Source organism: Polyodon spathula, chromosome 4, assembly GCF_017654505.1.
Source record: "Polyodon spathula isolate WHYD16114869_AA chromosome 4, ASM1765450v1, whole genome shotgun sequence".
NCBI classification, from domain to species: domain Eukaryota; kingdom Metazoa; phylum Chordata; class Actinopteri; order Acipenseriformes; family Polyodontidae; genus Polyodon; species Polyodon spathula.
The window spans coordinates 30,995,714-31,020,592 of NC_054537.1; the positions used below are offsets into that span (position 1 = coordinate 30,995,714).

A 24,879-nucleotide genomic window follows, 5' to 3' on the forward strand; every position below is an offset into this window, starting at 1 on the left:
TATATTACTGCACTCATGTTGTTTTTTAACAATGTTTACCAATATATTTCTTTTCACTATGTACAACTCAGCTTGATCATTCTCATTAACCTCTGCTACTGCCTAGGAATGCAGTACAGAAGAAGGAATGACTGAAAGCTGACATTGTTAAGGACTTCATGATCCAGCAGTGAAACCTGACAAATAAATACATAAATAAACAAATAAATACATAAATACATAAATAAATAAATAAATAAATAAATAAAAATAAAAAGAGTAATCTAAAACACAGCTCTTGCTGGCTAACAGCTGGAATTACCAGTGGCGAATAGGGAGACAAAATGGGAATGGGAAGCAACAAATGTAACATTCAGCAAGAATATGATTACAAATGTACAGAATAGTTACAATGTACTTTTCATCATACACCACACAATTCCCGTATTTCCTATTACATTTGTTTCACACACATGAGTGATACAGTGTAGCACCCGTACAGTGAGATGGTAACACAAGGCATAAACAGTACTCTTTTTTTCCACCTGGATTTCTAATCAGGAAGTGACGCAGTTGATGCATAAAGTTGATTGCTGAGGAGGATCCAGATAGCTGCGAGCTTGACAGCTCGAATGGTCATAGAGCCAGCAGAGCTGAAGAACGCTTGTCTTTAGTTTAGAACTGAGAAGTGCAAAATATAAAGAATATGTTTAACTACCAATATGTCACACCGCAACAGCTGGCCGGGTTCGACAAATATAAGGTAAAAAAAAAAAAAAAAAAAAAAAAAAAGACTAACGATGTGTTGAAATCCCTTAAACGTGCGTATTGCATACCACACGAGATTGAATGTTGCTGTGTTTTTATGATGTATCGAACAGCTATACAGTGTACTGGCGACATCAAAGACAAACTATGGGGAAATCATGTGTGTATCTTCTAGATAATGCTGAGCAAAAGCAATTAATCAGTAATTTTAAAGCAAAGAAACGCCATCGGGAAACTAACAAACAGCACCTTTGCCAAGTGTATTATCATGCTTACGCAGCAGCGATAACAGGCAGACAAAGAGTTTGGGGTTTACATGTAGTTGTGTTAGAGATGCTTTGTCAGAATTATTATTTTTTTTATTAAAAAAGAAGGGCGCGGTGGCAATGGCGTTGAAGGAACACAAATAAAGCCTGCTGAATTTCAAGGGTGCTGGGGTTCTAAATGCGGGTTGACTCTTACCAGAGAAAACACGACTGAGCTTGCAGATTTCCTCAGTGATTGATAGATGCATACACAAATAGATGTTTTTTTTTTTTTTTAAGTCTTTCTGTGTTGTACAAAACACTTTGCCTTTTGCATTTTACAATCTAGTACACCTCTTTGATAAACTTCATTACAAATGTATTTTGGAAATAAAGTAAAAGCCCAATCTGTAGCACTGGCATCCGCAATTGATTACACCCCGCCCCCCCCCCCCCCCCCCCCCCCCCCCCCCCCCCCCCCCCCCCCCCCCCCCCCCCCCAAACATCACATCACCTCTAGCGTAACCCTTGGTAACTGTCATCATGAAAGCCTCATTAGAATAATTCTGTGTACGTTTCAGCTGGAAAACACCAGCTATGTAAGGTACAGTTACAGGTTGCAGGATGATGTTATATGTTCTGTGTCTTATTCATTTTTATCTGAAGCTCAGCCTTTATTCTGAAGTGAAGGGCACCCACACTGTCCCACTTCATAAAATAATTGGGTCACTCCTGGTTTGTGGTGCTTGAGGATAAGACATTTCTAATCTGTTTTTTCATTTTTGGAAAATCTGTAGCACAAACTATTGAGTGTATGCAATCAAGCAGCATATGGAGACTTTGTGTCTGTTCAGAGTTATGTCTGTGTGTCACACTTTTATAGAGAACCAATTTAGAACAAATTGGTCATTACATTTTTAAGCACAACAGTTGTGAAGCTGGGATACACATTTGCCATGTTCTTATGGTGGCTGTAGGTCACAATGAACTGCACTTCAAGCTCTGTTTTCAGCTTGGTGGTGGATATATGTCACTCACTGACATATTTGTTTATGTTCTTGGCTGGCTTTGTTTTTACTTGCCTTGAAAAAATTGTTGACAAACAATATATTTCGTCTTTAGTGTAATGTGAGCATTTTAGACAGTCAAAACAATTAGAAAAAAAGAAACCAGAGGGTATTTTTAAAATATTTAAAAACCAGGGTCATTGGCTTAGAAGGTAATTACATGTTTTCACTTGCTGTAGTAGAAGAGAAATACTGGACTTTTTTTGTTTTTTTGGAAACTCCAGTTGAGAAATAATCTTTGGCATAGTTGCCATCTATGCTTATTTGCAATGCGTGTTTTTAATGGAATGCCCCTTTACATTGAATAACCTAGGGGACAACTTGCAGCTATCCATTTCATTTATATAATCACACGAAAGACGACTGCAATATTCTGCATCTGCTCTAGAAAGATTAAAAACATGCATTCTTTTTTAAGTGATGAAATATGCTGGCAAACGATTAAGTCTGTAGTTAGTTGACGTGAAGTTAATTCCATAAAACTACATTGCTGAATGTTTCTTTCGTTTTACTGCGGCATGTCCCACAAGTTGAAGGGAAGTCGGCTGAATCTTCATTTGTTGCAAAAATACATTTTTTAAAATATATTAAGGTGTTCCATTGTTCCTAATGCAGATTGACAGGGCGAGGCAACCCCACAAACTTGGTACCTTACAAGATCTTAACCACTGTACAAAAATGTAAAAAGATGTGTTGCCTTCTTGTGCAAGATGCAGTGGTTTCATACAAGCTTCCCTTTTGATCTCTGGCATGCTACAATAAGCCCTGAACAATATGCTATACTGCCAACGTATAGATTTCAAATAATCATGTTTAAGTCCTTCCCACGGTTCCAACTCATTACAGTAGCTGTAGAGACACAATAGTATTCAACTAGGCTTTTCAGTCAAGTCACTTTGAAACTGCACATCTGTTTGATGTTGATTAATGCACTAGTCATGGGCATTAGTATCGAGTCTTCTGGAAAAAATATACACAACAGCAAAGAAAATGATATGAGGCTGAAAGGTCACTTGTGCATCGTATCATGCCTTTTATTTACATAATGATAAAGTTGTTGGTCACTGGTTTTAATTATAGCCTTGTGTCCATCAGACATTGAATTAAAACACAGTGCACACTGAGCTCTGTGTAAATAATTCATCATCTTGCTGAAAGCAGTAAACTTTCATTTAACAGCTGTCTTGTGGCCTGTTTGTTTATTCATAGTCAGATCAAGTCAGTCACCCTCTTGAGGTAATAATTTGAACTGATTTGCAAATCTCCTATTTATTATTGCCTTTCTTGCTTACCTGAGCCCTGCACTTCACAGGGATGACTTTTTTTTGTCAATTTAATTTATATTCTTTATTTCCAGCAATGTAGTGGGACAGAATAAAACCCTGAAAAAAGAATCTGAAGCTCAGTGATTAGTGACTTGACAGGAACTGCAATAAACTGCCATTGGGATTCATTTTCAGTTAGCTGCAGATAGTGCAGATTTGAAGTGCCAGAATCAATTGTTGCCTATTTTTTTTATGCACTGAATATTTATTGTACTGAAATTTGTCATTTTACACATCGCTTTCAACGTGCCTTTTACTTTTGAATAGCTTCATCGTTGTGATCTGTATAGCTATGGCCAAATGTTTTGCATCACCCTATAGAATTAACACATTCTGCTTCATAAAGTCAAATGAAACCTGGCAATACAATGTTAACTTTAATGTATGGTGTAAACATCAAAAAGTTTATATATTACTTTTTGATAATCAAAGCTATTTTTACCTTTCTAAAACTGTAACCTTTAGATTGCACTTGATGACATGATGATAATACCGAAGTAAGGAGAAAACCAGCTCAAAAGTTTTATGATCGGTCACATTAATACTTTACACAAAGAATAAATTAGTACATCCAAACTTACAGAGACTTGGGGGGGGGGGGGGGGGGGGGGGGAATTATGATCCACAAGCTGCTGCTGAGTCACTTACAATAGGACCTCGTTTTTACATCTCAGCAAAAGGAGGTTAAGTGACTTGCTCAGGGTCACACACAGGGAGTCAGTGGTTGAGCTGGGATTGAACCTGGAACCTGCTGCTAACAAGCCCCTTTAACAACTGGGCCACCAAGCCTTCTGTTTTGAACCTTTTGTTTTGACCCATTTTATTTTGTTCCTATTTTTGTGTGTGTTTGTTCAATAAACGGTCCAACCAGTGCTTAAACTGCAGTTTTCGGTCTCTGGGTTGAATTCCTGCCACTAGCCAGCCTGGGCCATGATGCTACCCTGTCATATGTAGTGTCAGAAGTGCAGGAACAAGGGCCAAAATAAAAGGTTTAAACTAAATAATGACTGTGTAGGCCAGGCATTAGCCTTCACTACCACATTGCTAAATACTGCAAAAATCACAGCCCAAACTCCTCCAACAAACAAAAGATTTCGCTACTTTTTATACATGTGGCCACTCCCAAATTACGCATCAATTACCTAACTGGGGAATAGCCACACCTGTGATTGCTGGCAGGAACAGATTTAACCCCATCCCTGCCAACCTTACATTCCCACACGCACACACTCATGGCTTCTGCCCTACCACAAGGCCCTTTTATACGGTACAGTACTTTGTCTCTTTAGGCAGTGGATTATAATTATAGTCATGGTGACCTACTTTAACATGAATACTTCAAATTAAAGTAAGTCACTATGTTATTACTATTGATTGATATAGAGCAACCTGAGTCAAATACATGTATACAATATAACCAAATATTGATGTTATACAAATTAACATAAACGAATCCTGACTCATTGTACTGTTAAACTAACATCGACGTCCAGTTTTACTGTTGCTTGTAAGTAACAGATTATTTTCTTTTCTGTTTTAGTACAGTGCGGTTGATACAAACCCATTGTCCGTGTATGTCATGCAGCACCTGTGGAACTGGATAGTGAAGGTGAGTTGAACACTTATAGTGTGAAATCAGTGAGCGCTCCAAAGTAATTTTTACATCTTAAAATCTATTTACAATATTTAAAGAGAGTTTCGACAGTAATTTTGCAGCTGAAGCAGTTTACCTTCTAAAGCAATGTTTCCCTTAACCTGTCTTTCAAGACACAATACAGAGGTTATTTTTTTTTTTTTATAAACTACAAAAAAAACCCATTTATTTCAACCATGACACGTTACATTATTCAATGCCAGTACAGAATGATATCCTGAAACCCAGATGACTGCATAATGGAGAGATCTGACACAATGATAAATCTCTGAACAGCATCTGTATTTGTAATAGAATATACATAAACAGTTTGCACAAAACTACACAGGGCAGTGCTGTGCGACTTGATTTTGGCCTACCTGGATACTTTTCTTACTCACCTATGACTTGCATACATGAAACTAAACTAAAAGGATGTGTTCTTTAATGTGTTTCTTATGGTATGTGGTTCATAAAGCACCCTGTGTACTGTGTGTATAGTCTTATTAAATAATATGTATACAGTGGCTTAAAACAAGGAAAGAAAAACATTGGTCAGTGAAACATGCTGTGTTGGTGACTCAGAAAATAACATGCTTGCCTTGGGCCACAAGGTCACATGTTTGTCCTGGTGATTTAGTATTTGTCTCCAGCCTTGTACAGCATGGTACTGCTTGTGTTCACAGTGTTGTTAAACAAGCTGCTCTTTAAAGTGACACAAGTTTACCATATCATGCCATTTGTAAATAAAAGTAGTCCGGTAATCATTCGCGTACCCAACTGCGGTGGGCCAGAGTAAGGGCGGATATGTAAAAAATCGGATAAATGAATCCTGTTTTAAATACCATTATACACAGCTGTAACAATTACTATATTCACACAATTATTGTTTCGAGATTTAGCTTTCATTAGAGAGTTCCCCTAAACCTCTTGTTTAGAAAGATACCGGCTATTAATGCTTGTGACAGAGTAGCCGTCTGCCATGTGGGTGCATGCATTCTCTGCTGAGTGACAGGCAGGAGACCGAGACAGAGGTTGAAGTTGATGCGACCCGCAGGAATTATTTATATATCAAGTCAACACCCTGAACAGCTCACGTGACACTACCAGCAATGGTTGCGCACGGCGCACATACAACACAGTGTAGGAAAACTGTGGTAGGATCTACAATCTTTTTGCTGTTCAATAATAAACTAATGTTGCTGAAGAGATTGATCATGGCGAATAAACAGCTAGGACAGATATGTGACTGGCGGATACACGACGGGTTACTGTATTTGCCCACTGTATAACCGGCCCTTCTCACCCCCACCTTCAAGTTGAAGAAAGGGTCTGAGAGTAGTTGCAATGCTCAAACAGCTTTTGGCAATGTCAATAAGTAAAAAAGGGTTATGAAAATCCTGTTTTATTTAATATGTTGTTTCTAATACCATTAGTAGCAGCTGGTTCATTGTGTATAACCAGTCCATGTCTGCTGCTCCTCCTGACCTTGGTGTGCTTGGTGTCACAGAGACATTTACTGCCTAGAAGCAGGCACTTCTCACCTCGCCTACCTAAAAGCCGTCTCATTTGAGAGCAGTTGACTGTACAGCATATTTTTCACTTTGTCAACAAATGAAAAGTTTACACAGGAAAGTCTCTCAGAATCAGTTAAAGTTCCTATTTACAGATTTTACTTAAATAATAACTCTTTATTACAATTTATATGTAAAGGTGTTACACAGTAAGTCAAAATGTTTGTCATTGGTTTAATTAGTATTTCTAAAAGTACTGCTGTTTCTTGAACATTTAAATATTGATTTTGCACAAACCTCCTCAAAAAGGAACTCAGGCTGGCCACAGTGCTATTAATGCTGTGGGAATATATGTGGGCTAATAAAGTTTTGTTTTTTTTTAAATTGAGATGAAGACCAGGAACAAGAGAGCTAATGTAACGCTGTATTATTGAACCCCTACCTTGCTCTTTAATCTCATAGTAAAATCTTGAATGGAACGGGCGCTGTGTTTGTTTCTTTTTCAAGTGTTTGCCCATTGTTTTACTAATTCTCTGTGGTGATTAAAATCCTCGGTGAAAAGAGAGATACTGTAGAGCCTGCACTTCTGCCCCATTTCATCTTTACCTCTACAGTATCTTGCCTCTTGCGCATTCCTGCTTACCAGCAGCACTAATGAAATTTTGATTTCTTACAGGTAGTACCACTATGGATTGCACCTAATTTATTAACATTTACTGGATTTTTGATGATTTTATTAAACTACTTCCTGCTGTCTTACTATGATTGGAACTTCACTTCATCAGGTATTGTGCTTTTTATTTGATGGTGAGTCTGTGATGTGTTTTAGTTTTTAACTCAGTTTAACATTTGAAGCAAATACTGCCACAGTACTTCCAGCACTTTGAGCTTCTAAGCATTCACAGAATGGGACGTTGTGTGAGTTTACAAATCCGCACCTGCTAGTATCTCATAAAGCTCTTACATTTCAGTGTTGTGGAAACCCTCCGGGCAAAATCTAATGGCATCCTTCACAAGAGTGTGGAGACAATCACTAATGTTTGTAGTACAAGGACGTGGGAAAAACACACCAAGGAAATGGGATTTGTATCCAGAGTCTCCAAATAAAACCGATCCCTTAAGGGATGCATATCCGTGCTGACAGGGATACAGGGATGCATATTCGTGCTGACAGGGATATAGGGATGCATATTCGTGCTGACAGGGATATAGGGATGGTTTCTGTACGTGTGCCCAACAAAGACACATACCGGTGCCTTTCTTAACTTTAAAATACGCAATTGTACTCTATTTAGAAATAGTAAAAGAAACTCAAATTCAGTGACAAACATTTAGATACAAAGACCTAGTCGAAGCATTTGCCATGGATTTTGAGTTTCTGTTAGTATTTCTGAAAGGTATGTACCTACGTACATTTTCTATATATCTAGAGAACTGCTTACCCAGTATCAGAGTATCAGACTCTGGGACATGAGGAAGTGCCTGTCCATTTGTCTGTACGTTTATACGCACATCACTACTATAGTTACCCAGATAAACCTGGGTAAGGACATTGCTGTTGAAGTTGTTGTAGTGTCAATATCAGGGAATATAGGGAGGCCACAGTCTGTATATTCATCAACTATATAGATATACTGTACTTGATACTAATCTTGTATTAAGGCAATGTGAGGATTGCTAAAAAGGGCTTTGCTATGTTTGCAGACTGCCTTGTTCTCTTGAAGCGATGCTTGTTAGTTGATTTAAAGGATATTTGAAGTTGTGAAGTGTGTGGTGGGTTGAATGAAAAGAAAACCCTTCGATCACTAAAAATGATCTAGAGTAGTCTGTAACGGAGGAAGGATTAATGGAAAATGACAAGGATGATTATTTTTGGAGTTCTCTGTAGATCTTCAATAATGTATCATCCCATCACATCTAAAATGGTTTTCAATCCCTCCTTTAAATGAAATTCCCTTGCCCTGTCTTCCAGTCCCATACAGTACAGTAAGTGCTAGATTGGAAAATGTTTTCGTAATGCATGCTTGTTAGACACTGGGTGCTTAGCTGGTTCTGCATATGGTTTTAATATTTATTTAAATCTTTTTTGTTATCCTATTAAATATATATATTTTTTATCTTGATCGTATTAATGACTGCAATCAATTCTGTGTGCTTGTTTTGTTTTTCAGCTCCTGGTGGTATACATGCTCCAAACTGGGTGTGGGGTTTGTCTGGGTTTGCTACCTTTTGTGCCTATGCTCTAGGTAAGAACATACAGTGTGTAATGCTGTGGTTAAAACAATACTGAACCCGTCTTGTTTTAGAGAATAGCCATTACCTAACTGTGCATTTTCCTGCAATATCTTTATTTAACATAGTGGTATTCGCTATTTTATTTATTTTTCATTATTTTTTTTTTTTTTTTTTTTTTTTGATCACAATTTTTTTTTTTATTGACAAAAAACATGACACATACAACATAAAATGTTGTATTTTTTGTCTAAAAAAACAGAATTAAATTCCCCTCCCTCCCTCCCTCCCTCCCTCCCTCCCCCCAACCACCCACCAGTGGCTACAACCCCCTCCCTCCCGACCCTCCCCTCAAAGGACTTCAAAGCCTAGTTCAGTCAGTGATAGTTGGAGGGCTCAGAACAAATTTAATAGATCCTGCAGTAGCTCTCCAGACCTCCACAGTCCCCTCTGTAGCGCGATGGATCAGAGCTGTAGAAAGTTCTAAATATATAATGTAATGGATATAATGGAAGGGAATGCAGGGGTTGCCATCACTGAGCTATCGTCTTCTTAGCTGCTGTGAGGCCAGCCAACCAGATACGTTTCTGCTGCAGTGAAAGGTCAAGGGATGAATCATCATTTAATAAAAGCACCAAAGAAGAGCAAGGAATATTCTAGGTAGAAGAAACCCGAGCCCAGAATGAAGCCAAAGCTGGACACTCCCAAACCATATGTAGAAAGGTGCCCATGACACCCTGAGAACAGAGCGTGCACAGAGGACTAGCAATACATTTCATTTGGAAACATCTACGAGGATGTATGAGAAAAATTAAAATGGATAATCTGATCATTAAGGTTCTTGGAAGCAATGCTTCTATTATTCCAAACTGTGTGCCAGCAGATTTCTTGATTTAAAGTCAAATCCCTATTCCAAGTACATATAGCTGCAAGAGGTTTATACGAAGCCTTTAAGAGGTATACGTGAATGGTAGAAACCACTCCTCTAGTCCTACCCCTTGTGTCCAACATGTTATGCAGTATATGTGTAGGCAGCTCTGTCTCCCAGGGCACCCCATAGGCGCGCATTGCTGAGCGAAGTCTAAGATAGAAAAAAAAGATGAATTTTTAACTATTATTAACTTGACAATGCAGCCGAACATATTTCCACATGTTCTCAAGCATTTTGAAAAACCAAGTGAAGGTCTTCAGCTGAACTGTTGACTGTCACCCATCCAACCTTGATAATCATGTCTGGACTGTAAAGTGAATACCAGTAGCAACTCGACTGGAAGTGGGAGTGTTTACATGGGTACTGTGTGTATTGTGTACTGGGAAAGTAACATTCAGCTGCTGTTCTTTCCTCCTTACTCTCAGTGCCTGTTGATTTTTATGGAATCTTTTGAAACTGCCTGTTTAGTGTAGTGTCTTGAGAGACTCAGTCAGAATGTGCTCTCCTTCCAGATTCTATTGATGGAAAGCATGCCAGAAGGACACAGTCCAGCAGCCCTCTTGGAGAGTTGTTTGACCACGGGCTGGACAGCTGGGCGACGTCCCTCTTCACACTCTCCCTGTTCTCAGTTTTTGGACTCGCGACTGAGCGGCAGGTGACTGCCTACACCCTGTACTCTATACTGTGCGTCATTCTGCTCACATTCCTGCTTTCACACTGGGAAAAGTACAACACTGGAGTCCTCTACCTGCCATGGGGATACGATATCAGTCAAATAGTAAGTGAAACCAGTCTGCATCCACATATAAAATCTGAATCCAGTTTATAAGTAGATGTGTAGTTCATGGGATCTTATTGTATAAGAGAGGTCGTCATGTAGTTTGGCTGAGAGGACCACTAAGCTTTGCTAAATGATGTCTCTTATAATAAGCAAACCCAACACAGAACATATTATCTGATTATAAATCACAAAAAAGACAGTGAATCCTTAACAGTGACGAATAATAACAATGAAATCATTGAGCATTTCAGTTTTTTGACTTTATTAATGCCCTGTTTCTTCTTTCTATTGTATATTACTGAACAGATGTGTTAATGTATGACTTAGACACAGACATGCTTACATATATGTGGCTAAAATATAGCCTGTACAGATATTGTAACTTATAGAATAGATGCTTTGATGCTTACTAAGACAGTAGTGAGCATGTGTATGGCCAGCAGATGGCACTCTCTCCAGATTGTTCCAGATCAATGGGATTTCAGATATACTGTAGGTGGGGTTTTATTTAGATTCTGTGTGGGGATATTGGAACAGCATTTTAATCATTTCTGTTACCTGCAGCAGAATGCCCTGTATAATTATGTCTGTTTTTCTATAAGGTTGAGGAAACATAGTTGAAAAATGCTAGATTAATTGGAAGCACTGTTAGATACACCTTATAATTTGGAAAATGTGACAGTTGCAATTCATCTCACAAAAAGATGCAATGTAGCGAGTCACAAAGTGATGAACACTTCAGGTGAAAAAAAAAATATTATGTCGATTTACATTATAATGGACACAGTTTTGTTTTATTCTTTTGTACTGACCTGCAAAAGAAACACAGCGGGCAAAGGGGACAATATGATTTTGCTGTATTTGTAAATTATGTTTTAGTTCAATCTCTTCATATATGTCTCAATGTGTCACTCTTGGCTAAATGAAACCCTATCTTGAAAAGTTTACAAATTGGTTTATGTGCTGTTCCAATATCACACAATTACGAGGTGTGACCTTTTGTCAACATATGTATTTAAAATGTAAAATTTAAATGAATTATTTTATTAGTATTTGAGAAGCACTCACCAAACTGGACATCTGCAATATGTAAAAAGAAGTATGCTGCATTTCATTATCAATATTCTGCAGTAAATACAGGCTATTGGGTTACATAATAAAAACAAGCAATGCATGTGACTGGGAAAGGCTGTGCACTGATGAGAATACATCACACTTTTCTGTTGCTTTTCTCCCCCTGTAGACACTAACAGCAGTGTATCTGCTGAGCGCAGTAGTTGGTGTAGAAGCATGGTATAGGCCTTTGCCCTTTGGTTATTTCTTTACGGATATTTTAATAGCCATGGTTATAGGTAAGTCTCCCACTTGTGTAAACTTGCGTCGTGTTTAATCATCTTGTCTTTTCCAGTGTTTTTGTCATGATCTCGCTACATTTATTTTATTTTTGTTTTTTTGTGTTACAATTCAGATTACCTTCCCTTTTAAGATATAGTCTGTCTTGTTAAATTATATGTAGTTACAGTATCTCGCCAACAGGTGGCATTTAAATTTAGTCAGTTGCAACAAACTAAACGGAGTGTACTGACTGGGGATGATCCCATGGTTAGTATGGAGGACGGTACTAAACTAGTACGCAACTTCATACCAATTGCAATGAACTAAGCAAGCCCCAGCTGCGTATTAAAAATGTTCTCAATTGCAATGAACCCAAAGTAACTGCTGTTGCTCTAGAGCAGGGGTCTCCTGCTCTTTGGTTATTGATAATGTGAGACACCTATAAAACCTGCAGGATTGAGGCTCTCCTGGACCAGGGTTGGAGACCCCTGCCCTAGAGCAGTTTTTCTCAACCCTGGTCCCGGGTACCCCCTGTCTCTGCTGGTTTTCATTCCAGCTGAGCTCTCAGTTGTTTAACTAGACCATTAATTGAACTGACAATTTGCTTAATTAGCCCTTTTAAATTGTTTTCAGCTCTTAACAGTTGCAGATTTCAAGTTAGCTATAACATTTGATCAGTTCCTGTTTGGTAGCACACTGCAATAAAGATCTTAATCCTGAGCTCTGTACTAAAGCGAGGATCAGCTAGTCCCCACCTTTTCCCCCATCTTTTTTCATTGCAGTTGGTACCAAGTTAGTACGCCGCTGGGGATGATCCTGAGATCGTATCGTATTAGCTAGTCCACAACTTAGAACGCAGCCCCGTACTAAACCTACAGGTTTGTTGCAGTGTTAATTCAAAGGTAAACAAAACATTTTTAAAGGGAAACTGATTTTTTTTTACACATCCCTTGTAAATCACCTCATCAATATGGAGAGCCACTTTTAGTTTTCACATGAACTGATGTTTAAATGTGTATTAGTGTACAATAGTTGCTAATACAATGAAGTACTGAAGTACAGGTTCAGGTTTTGGGGGGTTTATTTTTTGCTTTTGGAGGGGTAAATCCCATATTAATTATAGCTACACAACATTACTTCCGGAATGTGTCAGGTTACATCATTTTTATGTTTAAGTCATGTTTAATCTTCATTAACAATCAGTAGGGGTGGTGGGTAAAATAAGGCTTTACTGGCTTAACCCTAAAGTCAGAATCCCTGTACATAAGAAGTCATTGTTAAAAATAATATTGCAATGCATTACGTAGATAAGGATACCAGGTGTTTAAACAAGCTAATCATTTCAACTCCCGTAGGTTATTATTTAATGCTTTCATAATCTGTAGGCTAAATATAATCAGACAAAACTCATCTGGCATACCAAGCCCCAAATCCTTTTCTTTCCTCTGCTGTAAATATGTTTGACCTTTTGAACATGGTATTTGGTGTGAGGGGCTCCGCATTGATCGTCTTTTTTAACTTCCTGTCGAATGGCCCTATATTCAAATCGAAACATTTCTTCAACAGGAAAGGAGTTTAGCCCGTAGAGTTGATGTTTTGGTCCGACGTCTGCAGCAATAAGAAGCAGCTGTGCAGAGCTCGTCTGACTTCTGTTAGAGCAGGGAGTTGCTCAGAGCTGGCTTATGTAACACAGACACACATCGGGAGGACATGTTACATTTTTCTGTAGTTACGGATGTCAAGTCACTTTTATAGCTGTAGCGAAGAAACAATTGAAATGCTTAGCAGTTTAGCTTCTATAGATAATGAAGCATTCACAGGTGCTGGGACATGCCTAAAATAATAGTGGCAACAAGTTTTGAAGATGGGTTTGGAGGGCACTGATGCGACTTTATATAATTTGCTGCTGGACCCTCAGCCAAGCTGTTACCCCTGTAGCATTACAGCAATGTACACTTGCTCTAGTCCAACAAAAAATAAAATAAAACATGCATCTGTTAAAAATGATTTGCAGTAGTAGCAGTACAATTGAAGGCTGTGCATCAGCAAGTGTGAAATGTCCCAGTATACAGTTAACCGTGTCCGTGTTCAGTGTTAGAGCGTGTTTCTGTTTTTCAGGTTGCTGTGTTTTTCTCTCCTTGCCACAGACACTTTACAACATTTATCAGTAAGTATACCTTGAATAATTGAGTGTAATACCCTGTTTAAAATAAGTGTTACATTCTTAGTTTTTAAATAGATCTGGAACATAATTATTTGCAGGGCAGTATCTACACAATTCTAAGATCTGTTTTAAGGAATATTGCTGATAAATACCTCTTAGGTTCACAGTGCTTTGAGAAAAACAAGAATACACCTAAAAAACCCTCTCTAAAACGGTCCTTAAAGTGACAACATGAATATATCTGTGACTACATGAATATATTTCCTGTTGGTGATCATCAGTACAGCCTCAGAATCCATTCTGAAAGAACAAAAGGTTTCTGTAGCAACTAGAAGCAATCTGACATACAGGAATATATTATTCATATTGAAGTCCCATTTGATCAATAATAAGAAAGAGAGTCAGATAGAATGGACATATAATAAAATAACCTTCTGGTTTCTTTTTAGCTATATGTAAATTGATCTATGTGTCCACTAAGTGAATCTATCACCTATCACCCTTTGTATCCAACTTATCCTTTGGAATTATACATATTGTACAGCACATACGTAATGTTTGTCAGTTTACAAATGGAGAATAGAACATTAAGATTGCCCTCTCGTAAACAAATACAATATTCAAATCATTATTGTTAACATTTATTTTTCTAGTATGTGATCTGTTTAATTTTAACAGCTGTGTATTTTACAGTGATACTTTTGTACCCTAATCCAGAGGTTTCAGGATTATGTTTTCTTTTTTTTTTTTCTGCTGTTGAGGCCATTTACATGTGGATGTTTTCCAGATGTGTGTATATACTGTATGCTTTCAGACATATTCAGTAAAAAATATGTTAAACAGATGTTCACAGTCTACCATTGGGAAGTGAGCAATTCGTCTATAAAATAACCACCATTTAAAATCACACAGCACAACATCGCCTGCTTACTAAACAACCTGGCAGTGTGTTTTAGAATCATACAGGGGATACACACACGCGGTTTAAATGTGATTTGAAAACGCACTGCACCACCATGAAAGAACATAAGAAAATTAATTTCAAAACCTTGGCAAGCATTCCTTTAAACTGACCAGGTTATGTCATATCTAGAGCTTCTGATTTTAGCATTTTAACCGATGAACAAAGATAAAACACACCCGGAAAAAATAAAATAATTAAGCTGGTGTTAATATGAGAAACACTTACATAACATGGTAAACTTCTTCAATGTCTGTCCTATATAAAATAAAAAAAAAAAACAAAAAAAAAAAACAATGTAAATGCAAAAAATAAACAGAGTAAATTAGCTAGACCGCCGATTGGGGTCAAGAATTTAACCTGAGTTAAAAAAATTTTTAAAAAGTCTCAAATTAGTTTAATTTACACAACCTCTTATTTCCAGAGCACGAAAGAATAAAACATTAGAAAGAAATTCCACGTATGAAGCACTCCTTCCTCTGGCGTCTCCTGCCCTACTTTTTACACTTCTCACAGCCTGGGTGAAGTTATCTGCCGAGGACATTCTTACCAAACAGCCCAGGCTTTTCTTGTGGATGGTTGGAGTTACGTTCTCAAATGTTACAGTAAGTGCATATTTCCCAGCCACATATGGCTCACCTTGAAAAAAATAAATGTGTTGCTGTTTTTCTAGAACCCTGGTGTAAAATAGTTTCAGTGGGTACTTCCATAGTTGAATAACAAATAAAGATAACATGTTCATGGGTAGTCTTGCCAATTAACAGCAGGTGGCTCCACATCATAGTTGATGTTCCATGTGACATGGGTTACCTCATTTTAATACTCCAATGTTAAATAGTAAAGCTTAAGTCATTCTGATAAAGACAGGTGCCCAGCACTATATCAAGAAATAATTGACCGTGGGCAGAATAAAGAACTGAAGCAGTGAAGTGATTTGTGCTCTATGACAGGACAGCGCTGTGGCCCATGAACCCATGTTACCGACAGAAATATGAGGCAGATGCTGCAGTCCAAAGCCCAAAGCACACATTTATTGAACACAAAACAAAAAAAGGCAAAAGGGCCAAAACAAAAGGTTTACACAAAAACAATATAGGCTGGGGATTCGCCTTCACTATATACAGTGCCTATAGAAAGTCTACACCCCCTTTGAAAATGTTCACCTTTTGTTGCCTTATAGCCTGGAATTTTTTTTAAAATTTATCTGCACATCCTACCCCACAACTTCCAAGTGAAAAACATATTCTAGAAATTTGTAGAAAATGAATTAAAAATAAAAACTGAAATAGCTTGGTTCAATAAGTGTCCACCCCCTTGTAATAGCAATCCTTATTTATAATATAATATCCAATCTTAAGTGGCCTCCACTTGTGTTAAATTGTAGTGATTCACATGATTTCAGGATACAGTCAGCAGTTCATGTAGGTTTCCTCTGCTGGGTAGTGCATTTCAAAGCAAAGACTCAACCATGAGCACCAAGGCACTTTCAAAAGAACTTCGGCACAAAGTTGTTGAAAGGCACAGATCAGGCGATGGGTATAAAATATATCAAAGGCCTTGAATATCCCTTGGAGCATGGTCACGATGATTATTAAGAAGTGGAAAGTGTATGGCACCACCAATACCCTGCCTAGATCAGGCCGTTCCTCCAAAGTGGATGAGTGAGCAAGAAGGAGACTGATCAGAGAGGCTACCAAGAGGCCAATTGCAACTTTGGAAGAGTTACAGGCTTTTTTGGCCAAGACTGGTCAAAGTGTGCATGTGACAACAATATCCCAAGCTCCACAAATCTGGCTTGTATGGTAGGGTGGCAAGAAGGAAGCCATTACTCAAGAAAGCCCACCTTGAATCCTGTTTGAAATATGCAAAAAAAAAACACCATCTCTACTGTGAAGCATGGTGGTGGCAGCATCATGTTATGGGGATGTTTCTCATCGGCAGGACTGAGGCACTTGTCAGGATAGAAGGGAAAATGAATGGAGCAAAGTACAGAGAAGTCCTTGAGGAAAACCTGCTGCCCTTTGCAAGAAAGCTGAAACTGGGATGAAAGAGTGGTCCAGTCAGAGCCTCGACCTAAATTCAATAGAAAATTTGTGGCATGACTTGAAGATTGCTGTCCATCAACGCTCCCAAGGAACTTGACAGAGCTTCAACAGTTTTGTAAAGAAGAATGGTCAAATATTGACAAATCTAGGTGTGCAAAGTTGGTAGAGACCTATCCCAACAGACTCACAGCTGTAATTGCTGCCAAAGGTGCTTCCACCAAGTATTAACTCAGGGGGGGTGGAGACTTATCCAATTATGATCTTTCAGTTTTGTATTTTTAATATATAATTTTCTCAATAAAACTTTTTTTACCCTTAACAGTGGGAAGTATGGTGTGTAGAAAAAAAGTGGAAAAAAAAATCCTCATTTAAATGCATGAAACTGTGAGGCACTGACACAACAAAATGTGAAAAACGTTCAAGGGGATTTAGACTATGTATGTATGCTCACCTAACTTCTCCCCACACAAAGCATTTCAGCTCCGCTTTATACAGGTGGCCACTCCCTAATTAGTACTTAGTTACCCAATTGGGGAATTGCCACACCTGTGATTGTAGGCAGGGATAGGATTTAACCTTATCTCTGTCACATACAGGTGAATAATGACATTGATGGTACCTGGGGTTAAGGTCATAGTTAACCACAAACTCAATGTCATTCTGTAAACTAGTTCACTATTATTGAATTCAGTTACCCATCTGTACAAATTACAAGAAGCCTACTGTAAATAACAATTTGAGATATGCTGTTTTTAGTAGTGATGATTCCCCATACTTCACCTCCCCCACCTACTGTTTTGTTTTAGAGCCCCAGTTTAGCAGAGAAATGACAATGAAAGCGAACAGTTGTCTGCTTTGGTCTTGTATTGACATTCTTTTTGTTGTTACAGTGCAGGCTCATTATTTGCCAAATGACAAACACAAGGTCGGAGGTCTTTCACTGGTTATTGCTTCCATTAGCTGCAATTGTCAGTGCTGTTTCAACTGGAGTGCTGGTGCAGTCAGAGCTCCTCTTACTTGTTGGCTACACCGTTCTGGTGACAATAGCACATGTTCACTATGGCCTCTGTGTGGTAAGTATTTGCCATTCCTTGAAGCAATACATCACATATAACTTGCCACATTCCTCAATTACAAGTGTACTGGGAGACTACAGTATCATCAATAGCAACATGATATTTATAATGTTACTACACGTTTAATATTCTTCACAAAACGACGCCAATAAGAAATGAACACTGAAGGCATTTCTGAGATTTATTAGGCTTGTCAGGATAGTATGAAGCAGCATTGGGATTACTTAGCCTACTTAATTTCATTACTCCAGTTTTACCATGTGCTCTACAGTTTCTGCAAGAGTAGTGTGGAATGTAAGAAAACATTTGTTAACCCTTTTTTTACTGCCACAATACCTTGTGATTATGGCTGAACTGAAGAAAAGAATCTGCATGTTTTAACACCGAGACGACTAGTTATTATCCCACATGTCTTTATAGTCTTGATTAATAGTCTTGCACTGTGTTATTACAAAGAGCCCTTTATATATATATATATATATATATATATATATATATATATATATATATATATATATATATACTATACAGTACTGTGCAAAAGTTTTAGGCAGGTGTGAAAAAATGCTGCAAAGTAAGAATGCTTTCAAAAATAGACATGTTAATAGTTTATATTTATCAATTAACTAAATGCAAAGTGAGTGAACAGAAGAAAAATCTACATCAAATCAATATTTGGTGTGACCAACCTTTGCCTTCAAAACAGCATCAATTCTTCTAGGTACACTTGCACACAGTTTTTGAAGGAACTCGGCAGGTAGGTTGGCCCAGACATCTTGGAGAACTAACCACAGTTCTTCTATGGATTTAGGCAGCCTCAGTTGCTTCTCTCTCTTCATGTAATCCCAGACAGATTCGATGATGTTGAGATCAGGGCTCTGTGGGGGCCATACCATCACTTCCAGGACTCCTTGTTCTTCTTTACGCTGAAGATAATTCTTAATGACTTTTGCTGTATGTTTGGGGTCGTTGTCATGCTGCAAAATAAATTTGGGGCCAATCAGATGCCTCCCTGATGGTATTGCATGATGGATAAGTATCTGCCTGTACTTCTCAGCATTGAGGAGACCATTAATTCTGACCAAATCCCCAACTCCATTTGCAGAAATGCAGCCCCAAACTTGCAAGGAACCTCCACCATGCCTCACTGTTGCCTGTAGACACTCATTCATGTACTGCTGTCCAGCCCTTCGGCGAACAGACTGCCTTCTGCTACAACCAAATATTTCAGATGTTGACTCATCAGTCCAGAGCACCTGCTGCCATTTTTTTGCACCCCAGTTCCTGTGTTTTCATGCATAGTTGAGTCGCTTGGCCTTGTTTCCACGTCGGAGGTATGGCTTTTTGGCCGCAAGTCTTCCATGAAGGCCACTTCTGACCAGACTTCTCCGGACAGTAGATGGGTGTACCAGGGTCCCACTGTTTTCTGCCAATTCTGAGCTGATGGCACTGCTGGACATCTTCTGATTGTGAAGGGAAGTAAGCATGATGTGTCTTTCATCTGCTGCAGTAAGTTTCCTTGGCCGACCACTGAGTCTACGGTCCTCAACGTTGCCCGTTTCTTTGTGCTTCTTCAAAAGAGCTTGAACAGCACATCTGGAAACCCCTGTCTGCCTTGAAATTTCTGCCTGGGAGAGACCTTGCTGATGCAGTATAACTACCTTGTGTCTTGTTGCTGTGCTCAGTCTTGCCATGGTGTATGACTTTTGACAGTAAACTGTCTTCAGCAACCTCACCTTGTTTGGCTGTTCCTCACCCAGTTTTATTCCTCCTACACAGCTGTTTCTGTTTCAGTTAATGATTGTGTTTCAACCTACATATTGAATTGATGATCATTAGCACCTGTTTGGTATAATTGTTTAATCATACATCTGACTATATGCCTACAAAATCCCTGACTTTGTGCAAGTGTACCTAGAAGAATTGATGTTGTTTTGAAGGCAAAGGGTGGTCACACCAAATATGGATTTGATTTAGATTTTTCTTCTGTTCACTCACTTTACATTTAGTTAATTGATAAATATAATCTATTAACATGTCTATTTTTGAAAGCATTCTTACTTTACAGCATTTTTTAACACCTGCCTAAAACTTTTGCACAGTACTGTATGTATGTATGTATGTGTGTGTGTGTGTGTGTGTGTGTGTATATATATATATATATATATATATATATATATATATATATATATATATATATATATATATATATATATATATATAATACACACACACACACAGTGGAACTCCATTTATCCTCGCCCTTGGAGTGACACAGGTCCAGGGATGTGTGAAATCAACGGATGAATGAGGTGTCATTGCGTGTGACCAGAATGCGCAAATAAAATACAGAAACTAGTAATGTAAACCAAATTAGTGTTTACTGGAGATGTAGGCAATACAATATATTACAAAGACAGAAGAATGTTTTAAAATGAGTTACTCCTAGCAAAATCTTTTCATGCGATAACCTCCAACCCTGTTCCCTGGCCTTTTCTGTTAATTAATTAATTAATTAATAAATAAATAAATAAATATAATACGAAACAAATACCCCCCCACCCGCGAAACCACAGCATGCCTGAACTTAGTGCCAAGGGTCATCAGTTCAAATCCAGACTACGGAGAAAATATAACAAAATAAAAATAAATAAGTAAAAAAGCATTACAAGACATCACTTAGTTTAATTGAGAAACAGCATTTTCAAACAACAAACAGAGGTCACTTTTCAGAGTAGAGTTCATGTAGCACAGTGCTGTGACTTGTGTAAATTGCATAAACCATGATGAACACTTGATGGAGCTGGAGTTGGCTTGTGAACATCACAGGTGCCTCACCTTGTGATAAGATGTGATTTCCTTCTTTTTCATGTAGACATAATTTAAAAAAAAAAAAGCAATTAATTTTGTTCAGGAATAAAAAAACAAACAAAAAAAAAAACAATTGACTCATTTAAAATAATATATTTAACATTTAATCATAATGTGATGTCATTCTTTTTCTTTTCATTTTCAACAAAAAAGTGTGACTAAGGTCGTCTCAAATGCCTCTTGTTTAATTAGCACAGCCCCTTATTCTGGACCTTTTATGACGGGAATAAGCTATTCAGCCCAACCGAGCTCACAGTTTCTCTATAAGCAAAGTCATGTGCCTAGCAGCTAGAAATATCACTAGGTGTTACGCTAATCCACGCATTAATATGTGTTGCTAGTTTTCTGGGATTTCAAACAAAAAATACGATTCTGTTTATTTATTTTTTTTACTTTAAAACTAAATAAACAAGCCTGCTGTGTAATTGGAGCTTTTCTTACATTTCAACAAAACGTTTTTTGTAACTGCTTTTTTAAAAATAATTCACTGCTGTAAGACGTTCTTTTGAACCTTGAGAAAGTCCATCATAGTCTTTTCTTTCAGCAAGGTAAAATATGTTCCATATGTTTCAAAATCTGCATCCTTCTGCTGTTCATACTGCTGCTGTCTTGACATCTGCTCAGCAGGTTTTTCGTTACTGTTGTCCAATTTGGCACTAAATCCAATATGTTCTAGACTGACGCATGCGTCATTGTGTGTGTGTGCACAGTGGGTGGTAAGGCTAGACTGGAAATTCTACTGTATATATATAACTGTTCTTTACTGAAAAGTAATAATGTTGGTTAATGTTTGCATTACCATAAATTATCTTCAGTCAGTAGCAAGTGTACCCCCTTCTGGTTTTGATGCGGCATGTAACCAATGAACCACAAGATCGGTGCTTGCCTCAGCCCTCATTGTTTTCATGTGTGGCTGGTTCCCTGGGGGAAAGGTCTAGGGACTAATTAGCAAGCCATAGCAGCAGTAGGATGATGAGTTGCACCCCAAATTGTGCGTGGCAGACTGTATGTGGTCTAAAGTAACTTTGAAACAGTAATTCTTGGTGATTCTGCAAACCCCACCAAAACTGGATCTCAGCCACAGTATTGTGGCGCCTCATTTGGCGTGTTCATAATGAATCCTGGTTGACTTATCTATGGGACAGTAGTTGATTAATGACAACCAGATCTGGTCTGCTCAGCAATGTAGGTGGTGGTATTATTTTAGGGAAATTAAAAACCAAATGCCAGGCCACTTTGGGTGTGTTGTGCTCCTCTTGCAACATGCCAAGGGCACAATGCCTTCCTGTTTGTGACAACACCCAACTATGATTCTAAAATCTGACCCACAGTATGGTCAATGATTCTTATAGCGCGCCTTTCAATGCTTTATGGAAAATGTCAAAAGGACAATCGGCTGCTTTATACCTACCGACTTGTATATACTACACTTATTTAAGATCATCCACATTTTTATGACTAGACCAGAAAAAAAAGTGTGATTAATAATAGTGGTGTAAAAATGTATTCTGTTAAAACTATATTTGTTCATGCTTGCAGGGAAAACAGCTGAGTAAACACTTGAACATTTTTATCTTCTCTTTGGAGAAACGCCATCAGGAATGAAGGCATTGCTGAACAAACACAGGAAACCTAAAGCGTTCTTCTTTGGACTGAGGCTGTAAAGCTATACTATGGGAAAATTAATTATTATTGTATTTGAAAAACCAAAGGGTTTGCAAGGGAAAAAGGGATATAGGGTTCAGTTACATCTCAGATAAGCATTCTAGGGGTCATAAAATGTAAATTAAAAAAACAAACAAACATACATTTGTAATAGGTTTATGTAGCATGTATTAAAGGAAAATTAATTTATCCAAGTATGTTTATGATATGCTGTTAACAGAATAGAATACTAAATAAACCAACAGACTCAATGTCTAATTGCACAGTAAATGCGCTTTAAGACAATTTTCTTAGTTTCAATAATAGTGTAAACACTACTGCTTTCTGCCAGCAGCCTTGCACTGCCACAACTTAAGAAGCAAAACTGATTTTGTTTGTTTTGTATTTTTAACAAGGAGCCCTACTTCTCCTGGATATCTTGCTGGTTTAGGTCAGACCTCGTTTTCTACTAAATATTTATAGAATTCTGTAATATTCCCTTAGGGAAGCCATTTCCAACCATAGCAGAGAGAGGCACGGAAATACTTTTAAAAAAGTACCAAATTAGGCATGAAATACTGACCTGATTTTGAAGGTTTATTTAGTCACTTTCCAGCCATAATTACTAAGGAAAGCTTATCAGTGAAGTCAATGGATAAACATCGATCTGCTGATAGAAGCAGCTTCCCACAGCAGTTTCCTTGATAAGATCTTACTTGAAAAGTGTTTAAAATTATCAGACTTTTTTTTTTTTTTTTTAGTTTAAGCCATGTCCAACAGAAATAAATAATTTGTGATGACCATCTTTTGAATTTGCGTTAACATAAAATGTACTGGGCAGCATTCAACTCTCCCTACAGTAAATACCCAATGTTAGAACTTCAAAGCACTAAGTCATTGTTTCAGGAATACTAAAATGAAATATAGTTTCATTTCTGTTATTTAACCACAAGATTAACACACGCACAGATTTTTTTTTTAAATAGCTGCTTTCTAGACCTTGTAAATCAAAGCTGAAATGTAGGGTTTTTTTCTGCAGTATTTTAATATACAGCAACATTGTAATTATTTTAACTTAAAATGATCAGCTTTAACATTTACACATGGTGGGTTTGAGAAAGAGGCAATAGCTGAATCGCGGTCTTATTTGAGCTGGGAACATGGGGTATTAAGGCTTTTTTTTTTTTTTTTACGTTTTTTTTTTTTTTTTTTTAAAGGCATGCATCCTTGCATACCTATAGACCAGATAACTCTTTCAGCACTGCTGTAATTTCATTAAGTAAGGTCATAACAATGCTATCACACTTTTTGTAATGGCACTTTTTTTTTTTCTTATGTACCTTGCTTGTCCCTTATATTTGGATGTTTAACGTAAATGAAGGGACATTTTTAACCCAACTTATAAGTAAGAGGACTGCTTATGAAACAAATTAAATAGTTTCTTGTACTGAAAAATGAATGCATATATAAAAAAGAAATAGATATTGATACTGGCTGGCCACGTTATTAGGAGCTGTCTTATTGATTTGGATTTGCCCTCACCCTGATGTGGGACATGTTCTCCTGGTATATCCCGAGTCCATTGATTTTTCTGTCATTGTTTACTCAATCAATTGCATTATCAGTCCACCCAACAGTATTGCATTTATACCCTAGTGGCGATGGATACTCTCAAGGCGATAGCTCTCCCATAATCATTCCATAATTGTGCGTGAATGGTTTACAAAGTACTTCAAGCATGTTCCTTAGGCGTCGCAATCAGCAGATCTCAATTCAGTTGAGCATTTTTGGGATTAACATGAACAACGCTTTCATCATCACGATTCTCTGACTACCTCTGCACCAACTGTATGAAATCTAATGACTTCATAGAATAATTCTCTTGTGCAGTCTATGCCATGTAATGTCAAGTCTGTGATCAGGACAAACAGTGGCCTAACCCCACATTAGGTACATGTCCAAATAACGTGGCTAGGCAGTGTACATTTTTTATTGGTCTGCTTTTTTGAGTGTAGTTACTGTATCTTCCTGTTGTTGAAATAGTTTAGGTGAATTTCACTTATTTGGGGATCTGTGTGTAACGCCCCGTTTTGCTCTGAATCTTAACTTTAGTAGCAATCCTATGGGTTTAATACAGTCCCCATGGCGGTCATGTTGTTCAGACCACAAAATCATTAAACAGCTTGGCAGTCTAATGTTCAAGAGACCAAGGTCTGAGAACAAAAACAAAAATATAACACCGGGATTTCAGCTCTGTATTCAGTGCACAGGTCCACGTATTTTATTAGGAGTTAAGAATGTTTATTTT

At 37.8% G+C, this 24,879-nt stretch overlaps 1 protein-coding gene across 1 annotated transcript; it reads left to right on the forward strand.

Annotated features, from left to right (window-relative positions):
- The first annotated feature begins 564 nt into the window (after positions 1-564).
- LOC121314415 (ethanolaminephosphotransferase 1-like) lies at positions 565-24,879 on the forward strand. Its single transcript, XM_041247653.1, has 10 exons — positions 565-742; positions 4,925-4,993; positions 7,208-7,316; positions 8,703-8,777; positions 10,207-10,472; positions 11,719-11,827; positions 13,929-13,977; positions 15,360-15,540; positions 17,871-18,053; positions 22,467-24,879. Exons 1-10 carry the CDS (start codon positions 686-688, stop codon positions 22,530-22,532), a joined length of 1,164 nt encoding a protein of 387 aa, XP_041103587.1. The 5' UTR covers positions 565-685; the 3' UTR covers positions 22,533-24,879.

Bases quoted from the DNA above. Each gene is read 5' to 3' on its own strand.
- LOC121314415 (XM_041247653.1), top strand. From the start codon at position 686: ATGTTTAACTACCAATATGTCACACCGCAACAGCTGGCCGGGTTCGAC. The intron at 8,778-10,206 runs GTAAGAACATAC...CTCTCCTTCCAG, and splicing joins CTTTTGTGCCTATGCTCTAG to ATTCTATTGATGGAAAGCAT. The intron at 18,054-22,466 runs GTAAGTATTTGC...TCATGCTTGCAG, and splicing joins TTCACTATGGCCTCTGTGTG to GGAAAACAGCTGAGTAAACA.